The sequence below is a fragment of the Tachypleus tridentatus genome, chromosome 10 (genome assembly GCF_004210375.1).
Source record: "Tachypleus tridentatus isolate NWPU-2018 chromosome 10, ASM421037v1, whole genome shotgun sequence".
NCBI classification, from domain to species: Eukaryota; Metazoa; Arthropoda; class Merostomata; order Xiphosura; family Limulidae; genus Tachypleus; species Tachypleus tridentatus.
Genome location: NC_134834.1, coordinates 102113661 through 102130850, shown reverse-complemented (window position 1 = coordinate 102130850; position 17190 = coordinate 102113661). Strand labels below are relative to the sequence as shown.

Sequence of the window (17190 nt, the reverse complement as noted above, 5' to 3'; positions counted from 1 at the left end):
TAAAAAATAAAACTTGAGGTTTCACTAATTGACTATACAATAATAATTTGGGTTTATATATGATAATTTTTAAACAAAATAATAAATCCTACGTATAAATTAAAATTTTTCCATCGAGAGTATAGTTTACTAACATCTAAGATGGCGCTGACCACGAACGGAAGAATTAGTCTCTACTGTTTTTGTGTTTCGTTATCCTTAATTTTTATACCTCTTACTAGAATTTTTGGACAAACGTTTAAATATATCATAGAAGATTACTGGCTTTTGCTCTTACTTATTCATTCAGTCTGTGTTCAGATTTTCCTTTACTCAATTTATAAACCACGTGGATATGCTTACAAGGTATTTATAATATAAAAATGATTACCGTCAAAGTTCATTTTGAAAGTGAATTTAAGTTTGATTATTTATTTTTGAACTTGATGACATATAGTACAGTGAAATGACAGAAAGAAATGAAATAATTATTTTAGGTAATTCCATTTAATTGGAAAATTAATACTATAGCGTAATTTCTCTGTAAATGTAAAGCATGGGGACAAACGGAGATGCTGGCTCCCGCTATCCTAGTTTCACACTACTATCACAAGGTTATCTTTAATTTTATTACGTATAGATAACTATTGCATTTTTTTGTTTACATCTTACGACGTATGTAGTATATGTTAATTATGATGTTGCATGAGCTGTTATTTAATTTGCATGTGATACCCAGGTTTCTAAGGAAAGTTAACATCAAGAAAAATGTTTTAGCACTGAAAGAACTTTGATTAGAAAAAAATATATGTATTCTTAGTATCATTATAAAAAATTAAAAATAATTTTGTCCAAGAAACTAATTTTAAATATGTAACCAACAAGAAAGAACTCTGATCTCTGACAGCCTTAATAATCTGATTTTCTCAACACAAATCAGATGGCTTTAGTAACCTCATTCTTCTAAATTTGAAATATGGCCTTTTATGTTGTTCTTGCTCTGTTGTCTACCATTAAGCCAGTTTTTGTCCACTACTTAGCATTTTCAAGAATTTGCTGAGTACCCAACACACAAATAAATTTCACATGTGGTACCTAATCAAAGAAAACTACAAAGTGTAGCTTTTAAATTATGAAACTGATTGAATGATAATATTTTATGTTGCATAACATAGCTTGTTGGCTTATCAAGGCTAGTTCGTCTGTTAAACTTATCTTAAAAAAACAACAACTAATAAGTAAGACCAGCTGTTATCATTTAAATATTTATCAAGCCATCTCATAAACCACATCCACCACATCTGAAGACAACCCATTCAAAAGCAAATCACCATGTTAGAAAAATAAAGCTGTCTTAGCAGAAAATAACACCTACCCTACCAAAATATTTCAATCCTCTAGTTATACCATTAAATATGAAAAAAGACAATGTATCAACAGTGTTGAATTCCTTAATAATCCTAAATACTGTAATCACATCCTATCTGTATCTTTTTTTTTTTTTTTAAGTGAAAACAACTTCAAAGATCTTAATCTCCCCTCTTATTATAACCTTTCAATCCCAAGTATCATTCTAGTAGCAGTCACACTTTGGTAAATTCCTTTGTGAGTCAATCAAAATTAAGATCTTTCATGAAATGAATTCATGGTGTATTCATAGAATAATTATTGGTAAAAATCAATTAGATTAACAACTTCTAATACATAGAAAAGCCAGTGTGTTTTTGTAACACTGTGTTCCAATAATGGTTTTATGTCATGTTGCTTAGCAATAAAACAATAACCTAATATTGTTAGTCTATGTACTCAAAATACAAAGTGAAATATATAAACAGCAAAACTGGAAAAAATAATCGTTAATTTCTTAGAGTCTCTGTTGATTAAATAGGTTTGTTTTGATTAAAAACATTGGTGATAAAACAGAAAATAGCTTAATACAGAAACAATTTAAGTTTAAAATTGAATCAATATGTTTAATTTCATGATAAATTTTATGCATTTAGCTCTAGACTAGGAGATCCCACACTACATCTTTACTTTAGGCTTATTATATCAACATTCACAACACTTACAAGGTTGCATGGCAAACTTCCCTCTCATGATCCTCTTGCACCTTTATCACTAAAATCATAATTGGAAGGCAGTAACCAAACTATTCTATCTGGATAAATGTATTTTGGCTTATGATTCTTCCTTTTTTGAGAAATCAAGCATGATGTGACACATAATGTCTTTTATACAGGTTAGATCCTATCTGTTACCTGTTCAACAACTAAACCTTTTGTAAAGCAGCATTGCCATCCCCAAAGCTAGCAGTACTTAAGACTTTAATATCATCAGCAAAAGTAAACAATTGTAAAACCTTTTCTTAACAAGCCTCTCATGTGGCACCTTGTAGTTTTTACTTGTTTGTTCTTTAATTTTTAAGACTTAGTTTGTTTTTGATGCATTGGTTGATTGGTTGGTTTTGTTGAGTGAAGGAGTGATGTCTGTAAGCTAATAATCTTCAGTTTTCTTGCTTGTTATTGTGAATAAATTTTATCTGTTAGACAGTATCAAGAGCTATCTGTTGGAAGTCTTTCTGATGTCTAACTAGGTTGGTAACAGTAAATTAAACATTAGAGGAAAACAGTGTAATACATTAAGTAAAAGGTAACAAAAAAACTAGATCTAGACCTTTGTTATTTGATAACAGTATTTATCCTATTAATATAATGTGAGTTGTTAGAGCCTGAATGAGTGTAATATGTTACATTTAAATAGTTTCATGTTTCTTGAAGGGTAGATTATAATTTCTTGGGATAGGATGAACTTTTTAATTCTTTACTGACATAAAGATTTCATTTTGCATTTATAAAAATATGCTTTAAAAACAAAATTGTACATATGACTGACCACGTGTATGATCCTGTTAATGTTCATGTTTATTATTAAATAAAAAAGTTCTGTCTGGATATTTGTAATTAAAATTAAAAATGGTGAAAGTCAGAAGTAACTTACAAAAAGAATTATAAATGAACATGGTACTAAACCAGTGGTCTCAGACTTCAAAGTTGTATTAGTCAGAATTTAAGGAAGCCCTATGTTACCCATTAAGCTGTCAAGTATTTAGAAATGTGTAAATTAAATTTTATGATGGATAATTAGTATGATATGGGTAAAGATAATATGATCAAATTAAAAATGTGAATTGTCTGTACCTCTATTTTGCAGTTATCAGTATCTTCAAGTATTGTACTTATTGAAAGTTATATGAAAAATATATTGTTTTGTTTTATGGTTTAATTTAGCATTTAAGCACAAGAGATTGTTCATCCATCTAAGATGTCCCATCAACTTAACTGTTTATACAAAACTCAAGGCCAGCCATTCAAATATTTAACAAGCCTTTCCTCTCATGTACTGCTTCTACCACATCCAAAGACATCCCATTCCAGAGGCAGCTTTATTTATTATCATGCTTCATAGTTTTTTATAAGCATTACATCATGACTGAATGATGTGTACTGGGACAACATTCAAGTACCTTATAGTTTTCAATTTTGAGCTGCAAGAAAAATTGAACTCTTTTAGCTAAGGATTACATCCACCCCAAAAATTTATATTTTTATCTTGCCTTCCTCACCATTAAGTATGAAAAAGATTGTGCACTCTCAATTTCCTTAACAGCCTTAAATATTTCACTGAGATCCCTTTCAACTTCTGTTGTTTTTTTTCCCCACAAAAACACTACTCATCACTCTGTATAACAAACAGCTATTACCTTGCACACTGCTACAAAGATTTTCAGCACGTGCCACAAGCCTTGTGCAATGCATCCACCCTAGACATCTTGGCGTGTATTGCACTAGTTTGTGATGTAATCATCACTGGACTGCAGCCCTCCACAAATTGAGGGTGACACATCCTACATGTGTAGTAATCCCCACAAGTACTAGAATTTGAACAAAGGCTCATTCTTTCCTCTGTATTGCTTGTCTTAAGACATGTTTTTCATAGGAATTTCTGGAATTTTTATGTTTATCATTTTAAACTTTTAGTGTTTTTTCTTTCCCTAATTCTCTTATTTATATGAAAGAACAATACCAAATTTGTAATTTTCCAGTTAGAACCTTGTTTCAAATTATCTTCACTTTGATTTCCTTTCAACAAAATTTGTAATTTTGGGACACTAGTTCCCAATGTTTAACATACTGGTTTTGTCCAGTACTCCTCCTTGTTTTTATTAATCTCATGCACCATTGCTCATAGTATTTCTAACCATAATAAAGAAAAACCAACACAACATCAGTTACATGGATCAACTGAATTGTACATTCATGGACCCACATTTCTGACATCTCTTGAGATTTTTTAACACTCCTTCACAGGAGCCATTAAATATAACCACAGTAACTGGAGAATTGACAGACAGTGTTATTATCCCCATTGTGCAGTACGTGTTTGGTTCTGGTCTAGTCTCAACTCCAGGATTCCTAACCTTTTGCTTCTGTTGCTTCAACTGAGCCTACCCTATTCAGTAGCATATTTCACCACTGTTGTTTTCATGTGTGCTTTTTAGTTTAGTTCCCTCTTCCCAATGAGGATCAGGTAGTCCCACCTTTGTCCTTCACTGTTTGAATTGCATCTTTCAGTTTCTCCTTCTCCAGTTATATTATGCTGCATCTTTGGATGTCTTGAGTCTCTGTCAGTTGATTCTCTTGCTATGTCTTTTCATTTACTTGTTTTCTCTCTTTCTCAACATATTCATTAATTGTCATGTTTACTTTCTTTTATAGGCATTACATTCACAACTGTATCAGCCTTATTAGGATAACTTGCACATATCTTATGCTTTTGCATCTTAAGCTAATGCAGCTCATCAGCAAACATCTTCACTCATGTAAGTTTCTTACTTTTCTAACCAGGAGTCCTTACCACATTTTTCTTGATGTATGGCCTTGTGGGGTTCCTCCTCTTGCCTATTCTTTATTCTCTTTGTGGGCTGGCCATCATGTGCATTGGAAGCAGTTTGATTTTGTAGCTATCCCTTGGTTTAGATCCTATGAGAGCTCTGCTTTATTCACTGCTGAACTTCTTTTGCTGCAGCCAATTGAGTTCCACGGGTATTTTGTTGGGGTTTTATCTCATTCTTCTACTTTCTGCCTCATCTGTTTCAAATGCCATGGGATAATTACTCAACCCCACTTTTGGGGTGTCTTTCTGTCATTTCCAAAGGGCGAGGTTGTTGCTAGACTTCAGTCTGTCCCCACTTGATCACATGTTGGTCTTTCTCAGTTCCCATTGGATGAATTTCTTGACATTTGGCATATACTCTCCATGATGGTGGATGACTCAGTTCAAGATCTAAGGCACTTTTTCCAATTCTCAATTGGTCTGCTTCATTTCGTTTGATATATCTGCAATAGTGGAAACTTTTGATTTTAGTTTTCCCTTCAAGTTGGCTGTGGCCTAATCTATTTTCATTAGGTCAGTGGAATTTTATTTGGAGGTTACATTCTCAAACAATTTTTCAATATGCTGAACATTTTATCTCCACTTGGCTTCCTTTGTTGAAATCCTCTTCTTTGGGAGTTGTCTCATTTGAGGTTGCTAGTTCAGTTCTCTTTAAGTCAATCCCAACCTTTACCATGTATCTCATTCACTTGGGAATCTTTTTCACTTCATTCATGAAACAGGTTTAGCCTACTTCTTTATGCTATTGAGATATGAATATTTTAATACCAAGGCTTTCATGTATCCTTAATTTACTGTATGAGCAAATTTATCTCTTTTGGAGATTCTCATCAATCTCTCATTCCTCTTAAATGTACCCCTCTATAATGCATTAAGTAATTTGTTTGGTCTGCTAATCCAGAGATCTGCTGACTTCTTTCCCCTTAAGCATTTGGTACTGATTTGATCACACAACCCTTGACATCTCTCTTCCCCTACCTTATCCAATCTTGTGTCTGATTGAAGCCCTATGAGGTAAGGAGTCAGTCTGTGGGCTCATTATGGTCAGAACATGGATGGCATATTGTATTACTTTATGCAACTGAACACATCTTGTTGGGGAGCATTTCTAATTCATTTCCAACATTTAGTCTCTAAAGCAGAGGTTTCTTTATATTTAAGAGATAATGGCTGCTCCATAAGCTTACCTACAGCTTTTATTTCATCTGTTTAGTCTTCTTACCATGATCTATTCAGATATCTTCTCTGTTGTTTCTTCCATTTATGGAAAATGATTCACTCACTTATGGGACCTTTGTTTTTCTGGCTCTAGACTATCTGTTGGTCCAATGACCACAACATTCAGTTGTCAGTCTGTTATATTTTGGAAGCTTTGACCCTGTTGATGGATTGCCTAGCTTGTCTAGGCTTGGTCCATCCCACTGAGTGGTTCCTTCATCCTCTAGTGTTTTCATTAGATTTGCTCTCACTATGGGAGTTCTATCATTAAAATCTTTTCTACTACATTTCCATTCTTGCTTCAACTCTTTTGCTATCAAATTCCAGGATTTATAGTTCTGGCAGAGAAAGTTCTTTGTCTGATGTGATTTATCCTCCTTTTCTATACTTCAGTCATATTTCCCTCCCTCTTGCTTGCAAAAGTTGTCACTTTTATTTTTGTCTTGGCATCCTATCAAATTATTTACCACAGAGTCTAGCTAATCTTTCCCTGACCACTTTTCTTCCCCAAAATTGAATGTTTTTTCATTCATCCTTCCCTTTTTTTCCCCATATGATAAATCTAACTCAGATCATCATCTATGGTTTATACTGTCTATTCATTGATATTCCACTTCCATTGCTCCAAATATTTAAAAATGGCTGGTATGAGAAGAGGTCCTCCACCCATACCACCTGTTTTTAAATATATAATTTTCTCTACAAGTGGGTTTTCTCATCATCACAAATTTTCTTTGCCCCTTTTCAGAGTACTTGCCAATGTCATTTATTGTTTTCTTGTCATAGAATTCTTTTCCTTTCTTAACTTATATCCTTCCACTTTTTCCACTTGAGTTATAAACCTCATCTGGCTAGTCTGTTCTTCTCTGAGCATTGACTCTTTTCTTATTTTACATGTCTCCTCCTATCACATTCTGTCATCTCACAGCTTCTCTTGTCTCTAGGTGTTGATGTTCCTTGTATACGAACTTTCAGGTGGAGATATGAATAATCCCCAACACATTTGTACCATCTGCCACAAGGAACTTTCACTGCTGTAGGTTTTGTCTCCCTCCATTTGTCATTCTCTGACTTTTAGTGATAGAAACTTGTTTATTTTCTGCTTCTTTTTGTTCTTTCCAATATCATACACATTTTATTCTAAATTTATACATATATATGTGTGTGTGTGTGTGTGTATTGGAGACAATGCAACCCATTAAATTGCCAGTGTTGCCTCAGGAAACCTCTCAATGAGGTGATAACAGACAGAGCTAAGAATATGCCAGCCCACTGTATGGCATTTCTGATTGACTGCTTCCACATTATCTATATATTTCCCTTCCAGGCCATTCTGCACCTAGAGAGTGCCTGCTGTCTGTAGTCATGGTAATCCATTGTAGTGTGGAACCTTATGCAGAAGTAATGTTTTTCATGTGGTCCAAGCACTTCACTGGCATTCTCTCCCATGCTAATTCCTCTCTACCATTTTTTTTTTAATAGAGCATAGAGGGAACCTTTGTCTCCCTGTCCCAGACTGGAGGTTGATTTGAAGACTTTCCAGTTGGGATGGTGTAATCTCACTGGTATAAGACTGAGAGGATGCTGCCCTTTATGGGAAGTAGGACTGAGGAATTACTGGAAGTATAGCAAAGAGCACTCCACTATGTAATGAACCAAGCCATTCATGGTGGCTAGTCCCACTCCACTATGTAATGAACCAAGCCATTCACAGTAGCTAGTTCCACTCCACTATGTAATGAACCAAGCCATTCATGGTGGCTAGTCCAACTCCACTATGTAATGAACCAAGCCATTCGTGGTGGCTAGTCCCACTTCACTATGTAATGAACCAAGCCATTCATGGTGGCTAGTCCCACTCCACTATGTAATGAACCAAGCCATTCGTGGTTGCTAGTCCCACTCCACTATGTAATGAACCAAGCCATTAGGTGGTGGCTAGTCCCACTCCACTATGAACCAAGCCATAATGTCCCACTCCACTATGTAATGAACCAAGCCATTCATGGTGCCTTGTCCCACTCCACTATGTAATGAACCAAGCACTCCACTTCACTATGTAATGAACCAAGCCATTCATGGTGCCTAATCCCACTCCACTATGTAATGAACCAAGCCATTCGTGGTGGCTAGTCCCACTCCACTATGTAATGAACCAAGCCATTCATGGTGGCTAGTCCCACTCCACTATGTAATGAACCAAGCCATTCATGGTGGCTAGTCCCACTCCACTATGTAATGCACCAAGCCATTCACAGTAGCTAGTCCCACTCCACTATGTAATGAACCAAGCCATTCATGGTGGCTAGTCCCACTCCACTATGTAATGAACCAAGCCATTCGTGGTGGCTAGTCCCACTCCACTATGTAATGCACCAAGCCATTCACAGTAGCTAGTCCCACTCCACTATGTAATGAACCAAGCCATTCATGGTGGCTTGTCCATAACATAACATTTTAAGGACAACAAAGAACCTGTAAAGTACACTGAAAATATATGCTTAACTTTATTTCACACTACCTACTATTGACCATCGCTTAATTATATGGTTTTGAATAAATAGCCGAGTTAACGTTTGAAGAAAGTTTTCAGAACCTACAGTGGACTAGTTTTCTTGGTAAAAGTTTTATTTTCTGTTTCTGTTTGGCCAAAATAAAATATGATTAAAGCATTGGTATGTTCACATTCATGTCTCACACACAAAGTCACTTGATGCCTCTCCTCTGTCACTTCACAGATGTAAAGTTACCCAGGCATGGGGTACCACCTTTTGTGGAGGACATGCAGTTCCTCATACATAGAGAGGTAGAATCTTGCACGTGTTCTGATGTTTTTGTTTCTGATGGCTCTGAGGCTGAGTGTGTAGGAGATTAAGAGTGGACTGCTGAGAAGTTAGATTATTTGTCCAGCATTTTCTTTTACTCAGTCAGCTACTCATGATCTTTGGATGGACATTCTGTCTCCCACATATCCTTTTTTACAACTAGTTTACCATGTTTTTAATGTTTTGAGTACTTCTTCTGTGGCTTATTAATCTTTACCTCTTATATTGGAATAAACAAGTTCATCAGATTACCTGCTTCTTCCACCTTTGTCAGACATTGCTGGTCATGCAAGGTTTGCAGATCAATGAGGGAGGGTGCTGTCATGCCATGTCCTCCTCATTTATTGGATCAGCATGCCTTGACTTTCCATCACCTGGAAAACCCCTATTTAAACTCTAGACAGGATGCTACTGTTTATCTTAATCAGTCTTGTTTTCCAGAATTCATCTGTCACTTACAAAGTTCTTGCATTTTTTAATCATCTTCTGCAGCTGTTATCTGAGGCCTATCACATATTCCCTGTTCAAATTTCAGAGTATTTTATTCAGTTATTGATACTGATTTCCACTTTTGTCTTCTCTCTCTTTTCAACTTTTACACTGGTATCTTGGTTTACTTCAGGATGGTTTACTTCATATATCAGACCTCCTGCTTCAATGTGATGATCCATTGGAACACAAGGACAATTTTGATCTTACCAGTGGGGATCTTCCTTCAAGGTGAAACAGATTTCAACATCTAGGACTGCTTTATGTGGCCAGATCTCATAGGTCTTGTTTTAGATGGTTTGTGTCAGTATGGGAGACATTCACCACTGATCAATAGGTTATTCAATTTGTCTCCTCCTCTTCTGTCTCTCATACTGGTTGACTTTCCACTCCATAAAGACTGTCTTACTTCCAACCATCGAGCAAAGTCATCCAGGTTCATCAGCACAAAGAGGTCAAAGAGTACATCACCTCCTTTCTCAAAGATTTTCATTCTCATCTCTATGTTGTGCTGAGAAAGATGGTTGATTGCCAACTGGTTATCAGCCTTTCTCATCTCAGTTGCTTCTTCTAGCCTCTTTAGTTTACAATGAAGTGTCATATTTTACTGTTTATATGGATGCCAAAATTTGACATCGTAGATGCCTACTTTTATATTCTGATTGCTGAGTCCACAAAAGGTGAAATAAATTCCATTCTCAATTTCAAGGTCTTGAAAATGCTTGTAAAGGGGCCATTTTTGCAAATGTATTTGAAAATATATTAGCAGAGTATATCAATATATGTAACTTTTATGTATGTTGTGGAATTGAGTAGAATAAAAAGTTATTCTTTTCTTCTCAGTCTACATTCATATGCTGAAGAAGTAAATAGGAATTGTATAAAATATCATTGGAATTCACTTTATTTAGATGTAGATTTTAACTTTAAAAAGGGCTCAAAAGTATTATAAGAGTGTTTAGAAAGTCCTTGAAAAGTGATTGAACTTGATCTGAGTAATTCAGGTTTTTGAGTTTTGTGCTCTACCATTTGGCTTCACATCTGTTCCATATGTTTTTTGCCAGATAGTTTTTCACACATCACTCCCTCAGCAGACAAACACACCTTTACATGGACATCTGACTTCTTCTCACCACTTTCCACCATATTGCAGAACTGCATACTTGTACTCATTTCAGAAACCATAAAAGCTGGTTTTCTTATCAAAAAGGATCAGTCATTTAGAGGTGGTTTTCAATTCCAAACAAAGTTGAGCCCAACCTTCTCCTTTATTTCTTCAGGCCAAGCGATGGGCAGTTCTTCAAATACAGTTGTCTCCTTCTCCACCAGCACCTTCAGTTCTATTTTTTTTAGGGTTGTTGACATTCTTAGAATCATTCATGCCTTTAGGTCAGAGTCACACAAGGGCTCTTCAGTAGTAGTTACAGAACCAGTGAAACATTTACACGGATGCATTGGGTTGTCCAGTGAGACCATTTGATTCTAGTTTGCTGGATCTCAGCTGGTAGTTGAAAAGGGACAACACAACAGTAGGTTTGCCTCTACCTCCTCCACTGCCAGAAATACATCTGTTTACAGATTTTTCTCTTCAGAACTGGGATGTTTGTGTTGAAAATATGGAATTCAAGGAACTTTGGGCGATATAGGAAGCCTACCTTTACATCAATCTGTTAGAACTTTTACAGTTCAATGAATTATGACTCAAGGTCTCAAATTATTGCAAAGGAAGGTGCTAATGCTTCACTTGGACAATTCCACAGTACTCTCATACTTTTCAAAGCAAGGGAGCCCTGACTCCAGATCTCTTTGTTTTTGAACAATGGACCTTTTCCTTTGGACACACAAATACCAAATTGTTCACCTTGCTTATCATTGGGAGTTTTTGGATTTTTATTACCTTGACTCTCAAAAATAAAAAAAAAAAGTTGGGTCTTATTCCAAATGTATACCAACTGTTGTCCATTCATCTGTTTTGAAAACCTTGCTGACAAAATACACATAGTGACAAAAACATAATTTTTATCCACCTTCAGTGGTGGAAGTAAAAAATCCTTGCACTTAGTTGTAACATGATTAACCAGCTGTTCTCCATAACCATTTTTCAGTATCTTAATTTCTTTCTTTGCCAAATCCCTACCTTTTTCTCTACTTTGATGGAAACCATCACACTGATGTTTGAAAGTACTACATGTAAAATGAGTTTTGTGAGGTCTTGTAAGGACCCCCTGTAATGTTAGTTATGATCCCTTTTGTTTCAAGTAAAGTAGTGGTCCTTTTATTTTTACTAAGAAATAAATGCATTCAGATACTGCCACTATTTATCATTACATTGACCTTCTATCAGCTGTTGATTGTATACAAATGAACATTTATTATGTAATTCTGTAAACAGGGAATTGATATGTATCAGTTGATTAACAACTTCCTGTTAAATGTTTGAAGGAAACTATCAATAACTCTTCAAACATGAAAGACTGATTGTTTTCTATACACCTGAAAATAAAACTTCCATTATTTTGCAGCTAGAACACAGTTACCTAGTTCATGATATTTTTATGCTTGTCAACATGGACTGTACAACTTTGGGTTAACAAGTAAAATGTTTCTCTATTACATGCAAAAAAATCCCAGTTAAGACACGCACCAGCAAAGCATATTCCCTATATAAAGCCCATTCTAATCCACTTATTTTCAGTTAAAATTGTATGCAGTCAGATGTAGGCATTTGGCCCATGGTGTACTTTGTAGTCTTTACATGGAGAAGAATGACAGATCTCATGTTTTAAAAGATGAACTTACAGAAGTGATTCTTTAAACATGTTTGTAAGAGAAACATTTTTTTGAAGGTTATGAAAAGTTTCATACAATTATATGCTAATTTTTCTTCTTGTTTTTTTAATCCAAAGTTTTTACAGGTAAATGTGTTTTGTTTACATTCAGGTTGCATGGAGAGCTGGCATGCTAGGACAAGGTTTGGGAATAGGTTTGGTTTGTGCAGTTTTATCAGATTCATCTTGGAAAGTGTTTGGAATTTACATCAGTATTCTTTGTGTCTTTCACTATTCTGAATATTTGACAACTGCAGTCATTAACCCTAAATCTCTGAGTCTTGACTCTTTTCTTATCAACCATAGCAGGGAATATGGTATTGCAGCAGTTGGGAGTTGGATGGAGTTTCTTATAGAGAGATATCTTTATCCAGGTAAGTTTTTACTTCTTCATTATTGTATTAAAATCTCTAATATATATTTACAATATTGAAATGAGTAAAATCATAGCTCTAAAAAATAATTTTAGTGAGATTTCACAAATTTTTATTATGAAACATGAAAAATAATAGACAATAAAAATTAGCAAGCAATAATAATTTCACTAAAATATGACAACATATGATGAGCTGTGGGAAACAAATACAAGGATGAGGACCTATTGGATATGAACAATAAGAAAATACAAAGATAAGTGCAGAAGCTTTACTTCAAGATTCCTTTTGGATGATGTTCTGTGTGTTGATCCTTGGTATATGTTGTTCTATACCACAGTTAATACTTTGGGAAACTTTTGCACAGTACAACTACAGATAGTTCTGTGCATGTGTATGAGGTCATGAAGTTTTGTCACTTTTGTAAACTAAATCTATGATAATTATCTTGTACACTGTTTCAAGAAAGGTTCCTCCTTCAGTTAAAATAGATTGCTGTGTTTGTAGGCTACTTTCAAATACAAGGTGTCTTTTTTTGTTCTGTTTCAGGGAGGTTCCAAGGTTACTTCCAGAAAGTATCTCTCAAGTACAATAGGTATCTGATTATAAAATATCTTCTTTTTGTTTCTGCTGAAATTACAACTTCCATTAACTACACACATTCCCTTCTTTGAAACAGTAAACTTTCATGCTTTTACAATAATAAGATAGGAGAACTTTACACTGGAAGGTCCCAGAAGAAGTCAAATATAGGCACCATCCACATTTGAAAATCATCATGCTTTAAAAATATGACTTGTAGCAAAGAGGATAGCCAGGGTAAAGATGGTTATATTTACAGATTTTTGGATTGTGAACTGCACATCACATTAGATTGGAAACTCAGAAAGTTTTTATTCCATTTAGTATGAGAATATGTTAATATATTTCAAATTGGTTGTTACATACTAAAAACACTTCACAGAAAATGTTTCCATATTTTGTTTGTTATACACAAATAGTTTTATATTTAGTTTTCTCTTACTCTTCACAACATATTGTTCTAAGGAGCAGGAGTTCTTACACAAAGTACTTAACCATCTCTGTTAATCCTATGGGATCTTGTTATTATGGGAAAACTGGGGTTTAATCTAAACACCCCAGAATTTCTATTTTGTACTAGTGGCTAAGATGTTATCAAAAAAGGATAGTAACTAACTATACTTACATTTTTACTTTCTGGTAAAATGTTCTAATAGTTTGTTACCGCAAGCTTTTGAGGTTTAAGGTTTAATGATACATACAAAAACAATTTGGTAATTAACCATACCAATGTTCTTATTTTATTCAGAAATGAAAGAGGTATGGTGGCTAAGTATACCAGGATTCTTACTCTGTGTTGGTGGTGAAACAATGAGAAAAATGGCCATGCTGACTGCTGGAAGCAATTTTAACCATATTATACAGAGTCACAGAGAAGAAGGTCATATCTTGGTCACCCATGGTGTCTATTGCTTGACTCGTCACCCAGCATATGTTGGTTGGTTTTGGTGGTCAGTTGGGACACAGGTAATCTTCCAGTTTCTATTGACTTGTTTGCAATTTAGTTCTAATATATTTTGTTGACAAATAATTGGACTCTGATCAAAGTAAGCAATCTATATAGAAATGTAAATTACTCCAAGTTAGTTGGGTTGACTTAGTCTTAAATCCATATATTAGTCTACAAGTGCAGAATAATCTTTGTTATAGAAATAGATATATTAAATTTTTTCTCCATCAGATTTCAATTTATAATACCTGTCTTAGGTAACTTTAACGATCTGGTCATTGTTATATTTTAACCTCTTATAAATGTTTTATCTTCCACTATGTGTAAGAAAGATTCTTTGTATAGGTTGGTCTTCAGTGAATTAGACTTTTTTTGTTTTAGAATATATTGCACCCACAAATTGAGGTAATATTTTCTGATTTATCATAATATAACTCAGTGTGTTAAATGGTCTGTTTATATTATTTTTCTTTAGACATGTGTACATGTTGTATGGTGTTCTAACATTCTTTAGATTTTTAGACATGTTGTACATGTTGTATGGTGTTCTAACATTCTTTAGATTTTTTTTTCTCTGTTTTTTTCCTTTCTTTATAAATTGAAGGAATTTTTTATTTTTTCCTGTGGGGTTATAATTTAAATAATCATATTTTGTGGTTAGAAATAAAGGTAATACCCTTTCTTATTGTAGGTTCTTTTTAAAGACTGCAGTTTCTAATAAGTTACATTCACTACTGAGACTTAATTTATTTTCAAATGTTTTTAGTTTTGTAAGTTTTTGTGCACAGTTGTACCTGAAAAAAAAAATTTTTTTATCATTTTAGACAATAATATGCTAAAGTCAACTTAAGAAATAAATTACATAATTTATTTTTTTTAACAGCTCCTACTCTGTAATCCAGTATGTTTGATTGGCTATACTGTTGCTTCTTGGAAGTTTTTTAAGACTCGGATTACTGAAGAAGAGATTACTCTACTGAACTTCTTTGGAGAAGATTATGTTTTGTACCAGAAAAGAGTTGGTACTGGCCTTCCTTTCATTAGAGGATACAGACTAGAGTTGTGAAGTCCTGTAGACAAGCCACAACATGAAGAAACTTAAAGCAGAAGTGTCTGTTGAACAACATAGAGTTGGTCACGATTCTTGTAGAACGACTTAAGTTGAGAGGAACTAATGAAAAGTGGAGTAAGGTAACAGATTTATCACGTCACATGATGAATCATGCCTTCAACAAACAGGCTTGGATGATGGTGTTTTACTTGCAAGCTTCTTGTTTTGTTATGACATAATTTTATTTATAATAAATTACAATAATCCTTCCATTTTACTTTATTTTTAAAAAAGGTTTTTATTGTATTATGTAATGTTATTACAACAGCCTAAAAGATTTTTGTTTTATAGAACTGACAAATTGTGAATAATAAATGAAACCTCTTTGAAAGTGTCTGTCATTTGTAAAAGCTAATTCAATGTTGTATTATAAGTAGAAATGGTCAAGTTCACATTAAAGTGTAAAATAAATACTATAAATATTTTGATGCCTAATTAAATCTAGTGATATTAAAGATGCTAATGAATTGGCTTGAAGACAAAATTTTTGTGTTCAAACACAGAAGTATTCTACTGGTATGACTCATGTTTAGAACAGTGCTTCAGCTGCAAGTCAAATTTTAAAATTGTTGACTGAAACTAGGTACAATTTGTTAAATATCATTCTTTTGAAATTTCAACTTGTGATAGAGCTTACAAATACTTTTAGTATTAATTCTGTGAAGTGTTATACTACAACATGTTAGTATGAATTTGAAATTTAAAATATTGTTAATGTTAGCTACACGCAAGAATCTATGTGTAACACTTCTTGTAATTTAGTTTATCAATCTAAAAAAATTCTGTTGACTAGTCTGATTCTGTAATGCTGTGCAGTAAATAAAGTGTAGCAGTACAAATGACTTACACTGTATGAATTCAACACATTACACGTACAACAAATTACTGTTACACTGTGTAGTCTTAGTACATTACATTTACAAAAACGTATGACTAACATTATGAGGTCTTAGTAAATCAGTCCTCAGAAAATCATGACTACATTTCATTGTAGGATTTTAATAAATCCTACCAGTGTTAAATACAACTAACATTACACACTTATAAAAACAAGACAAGAAAAAAAGACTGGAACACACAGTTATGGCTTCAGTGAATAACAGTATCTGTGAATGAAGTCTCTGGAAGTAATACATAGATCCTGACCATGGGACATTGTGAATTTCGTACTGTCCATACAAACATAACTTCACTATAATGTGGAGACCTAGTTTGACTTTCTCATAAGAAACATGATTGTAGGTATATTTAGCAGGTCAAACCCAAACATCACCCTAATACTGTAAACAGCCCAAGTAATTTATATAATAATAGAGTCTGTAACATTTATTAGAAATACGACCTAATTGGACAATTAATTAATTGTAGGTTTGTTTTCATTATTTTTATCTAGTTTATTTTATCCAGGTCAGTGTTATAAATTTTATGAACTCACCTGGTCAAATATACTTTTTTACTTTCATAAGTGTATTTTGAATACAATTCATTAGGTTCCACAGGTTCAAGTTTACATTAAAATAAATATATAGCTCAACTTTGAATGTGTGGGAAAAATTATTGTTTCTAATTTGTTCAACAAACAATTGAACATGTGTATCATTGAAAAGGCAAGAGTGAAAGTATAGGGAATTTTAAGAAAATTATAATTAGTAGTCACTTTTAAACCAAAAATATACTTTGTGTTCTAAATTATTGTACCTGAATGTGTCTCATTCTCATGAAGTATTTCCATGAGCAAAAAACTTATCTTCGTGTTAGGAAAACAAGTAGCTTAAAAAAAACAAATTAAGACACAAATACAAACTCTTATATCCCAAGCCTTTTCAAAAGGTGGATCTCTATTCATCAGTTTGGCCCAAAAGAAGAAAGGTTAGTTTTT

At 33.8% G+C, this 17190-nt stretch overlaps 1 protein-coding gene across 2 annotated transcripts; it reads left to right on the top strand.

Moving 5' to 3' along the window:
* Positions 1 to 129: 129 nt before the first annotated feature.
* Positions 130 to 15642, top strand: Icmt (isoprenylcysteine carboxylmethyltransferase ste14). 2 transcript variants are annotated; one of them, XM_076462916.1, is made up of 4 exons: positions 130 to 345; positions 12408 to 12669; positions 14000 to 14217; positions 15084 to 15642. In XM_076462916.1, exons 1-4 carry the CDS (start codon positions 142 to 144, stop codon positions 15264 to 15266), a joined length of 867 nt encoding a protein of 288 aa, XP_076319031.1. In that variant the 5' UTR covers positions 130 to 141; the 3' UTR covers positions 15267 to 15642. The 2 variants fall into 2 exon arrangements, with proteins under 2 accessions (XP_076319031.1, XP_076319032.1); XM_076462917.1 differs by lacking the exon at positions 130 to 345 and adding an exon at positions 537 to 593.
* Positions 15643 to 17190: the final 1548 nt, after the last annotated feature.